This window comes from Aplysia californica, unplaced genomic scaffold (assembly GCF_000002075.1).
Source record: "Aplysia californica isolate F4 #8 unplaced genomic scaffold, AplCal3.0 scaffold00500, whole genome shotgun sequence".
Taxonomy (NCBI): domain Eukaryota; kingdom Metazoa; phylum Mollusca; class Gastropoda; order Aplysiida; family Aplysiidae; genus Aplysia; species Aplysia californica.
Genome location: NW_004797770.1, coordinates 301,972 through 304,661, shown reverse-complemented (window position 1 = coordinate 304,661; position 2,690 = coordinate 301,972). Strand labels below are relative to the sequence as shown.

The 2,690-nt window shown below is 38.1% G+C and overlaps 1 protein-coding gene across 1 annotated transcript; it reads right to left on the bottom strand.

Moving 5' to 3' along the window:
• Window positions 1–1,347: 1,347 nt before the first annotated feature.
• On the bottom strand, window positions 1,348–2,116 carry LOC101864171 (glucose 1-dehydrogenase-like). The gene has a single exon (XM_013086749.2). The coding sequence runs from the start codon at window positions 1,894–1,896 to the stop codon at window positions 1,516–1,518; it is 381 nt and encodes a 126-aa protein (XP_012942203.1). The 5' UTR covers window positions 1,897–2,116; the 3' UTR covers window positions 1,348–1,515.
• Window positions 2,117–2,690: the final 574 nt, after the last annotated feature.

Genomic DNA, 2,690 nt, shown 5'->3' with positions numbered 1-2,690 from the left:
TTATCTGAGTATTCACATTTGTAGGAGTACTGGTGAAACATGGGTATCGTCAGGAAAAGTAAATCTTGACAATATTCATTTAACGTTTATAGACTGGCTGAAATATATATTTCTGAAGGTTGATTTTTTTCCTTCTGATTTCACATTCATCTAACACAAATGAAAAACAACAGTCCATTAGAAACAACGCAATTAGTTTGCAAGGTTTTTAATATTGATGTGATCATGATTTTAGTTTCCTTATCACCCCCGTTTTTCACCACAACTCATCTCTTATTAAGCAAATTGCTTGTTCCCATTCGAAATGAAAGAATAGACAAAACAGCACCATTCCAAAGCGTGACATTTCACCTTTCATTAGAAAGCTATTAATTAATAGGAACAAAAGCTCTCTCGCAGATTTCTCTGTCCTCATTCGGGAGGTAGAACCCCAAAGACAAGCCCCCGTCCACTTTGATGCATTGTCCAGTCACAAAGCTGGCTTCCTCGCTAGCCAGGTATCTGACAACGTCCGCCTGTTCCTCCACTGTGCTGAGTCTATGGTTTAGTGGATGTCTGTGAGCCATGACACGTTCAGTGGCCGTCATGATTGAGTTGGCTTTGTCACCCATTTCTCGGAGCACTCTTGTCTTCACGAACGAAGGACTAATGGCGTTTACCCTGATACCTGCAGATATTCATATTGTTTTCTTATCAATGTAACATTCTTTATGACAGACATTCATTATTTTCTGAAAAAAAGTACGATTCTCAAAATTATCATTCATAGTATGTGTTATCGATGACAATAATAAATAGCATTTGCATTAGCCAAGTCCCGCTTAACAGCATGATCCATACTCTTTACAATTTACTTTATTACCCCTGCAGAACTGATAGCATTCTGAGACAAGCTCAACTTCTTAAAAAGCATACAGTGCAAGCTGCCATTTAACAGGGGCAAACAGTAACATACTGACAAGATCTTGCAGTGCCTATGGCTGGTTTCCCCTTCGTACTTGTGTGATGTAAGGAACATTCATATAAAGTGCTTTTCCCAAGCACACCTCGTCGGGCCTGAGCCTGGACTTCCGAACCTGCACCTTACGATAACGAGTCTGTAAGCCTAGCCACTAGATTAGTTATTAAACAAATTAATCGATCAAACCGTCTATGGAAGAACATTGCACAAAGCAACAACGTCCTGAGACTTTAAGTTTCAGTGTATAGTCTAAAGCTGGAAACCACTAAGGGCTGAGAGAACGAACATTTTCCTGCATGTGTTATTTGTTTATTGTTCAGTCTTCTTCTTTTTGAATGCATGTGTATTTTGAAATTTTAGTTGAAACCAAATCAGAGCATTGACAATCTTACCTTTATTTCCAAGAAAATGAGCGAAAATTCTGACTAAATTTTCAAGTCCAGCCTTTGCAATGCAATAGATGGGGTCTCCATGAAGGACTAGTGAGCTCCCAAGTGAAGACACACACACAATATTCCCTTTGGATTTCTCCAAGTGAGGCCAAGCGTGCTGGATCAGGAAAAAACAGACTTTAAATTGATGTCAATCGCCTCATTGAAGTCATCTGACGTTATATTAAACTCAGTTCTAGCCACATCACCAGCCCCAGCGTTTGGCACTACAATGTCCAACCTTCCAAACGTTTTGATGGTCTCGGACAATATCTTCTTAAGATAGTCATCGTCACACACGTCTCCACTAACGGCAACAAAACGCTCTGGGTGACCTTTACTGGCCTGTGCACACTTTCCCAATGCCAGTTCCAAACGAGCCACATCCCTGCCACAAAGAGTAATTTTTGCCCCTTCCTCTGCCAATTTAATGACTATTGCCTCGCCAATGCCAGAGCTCGCTCCGGTAACAACAGCCACTTTACCTTCAAACCTTGGCGCCATCTGGGGAATAAAGAGGTCAGAATTTAGAAGTAACTAAAATATAAAGCTTATTTCAAAGTTATGAACAAGAATACTTCTATTGCTATTCCTTAGAAACAACACTGAAAGAATTAAATGTAAAGTCCCAATAGTTATCAAGATACTCAAATCAACATCAGTACTCGCGCTATAATAAACATTTATGGACTCGTAGGGCTCATTGTACTATGCAATTTTAAGTTAGTGAAATCGGCTATTTTGGGCAAAGCTATAATATCTGGCTTAAAAAAAGACCTGTAGAATTTCACAACTGTTAGAAAGCAACAACAACAACAACAACAACAACAACAGCAACTACAACAACAGCATCAACAACAAAAATATAAACTTTGTCGTACTTCATAGCAGATTGTATTTCTTTTTTCAGTATTAGTGGTCCAATTATCTACTTCTTTATCACTATTAGTCGTAGGTTTTCATTTTTTTGTTTCCTGAAAAAAAATAGATGACAAACTTAGCAAAAAAATTTGAAATTTAACGTTGTATTGTCGATGATTTGATTCCGCTTTCTGTTCAAAGCCTGAAGCTTTTAGATCCAAAATAGCGTACAGTACTTCTACATTTTGTAGTCTTCTAAGTCGACCTCTTCCTTAATGTGTCTCCTTGTTCGTTGACGGACTCTACTTTTTTAAAATAAAAAGCAAATAAGAAAATTCCATAACCTTATATTTTCACTAGTAAAAAAGGCCAGAATTCGAAGAAAATCTCAAGTTGGGCCTTTTCAATGATGTTGATGGCATTCTAATAAACAAACG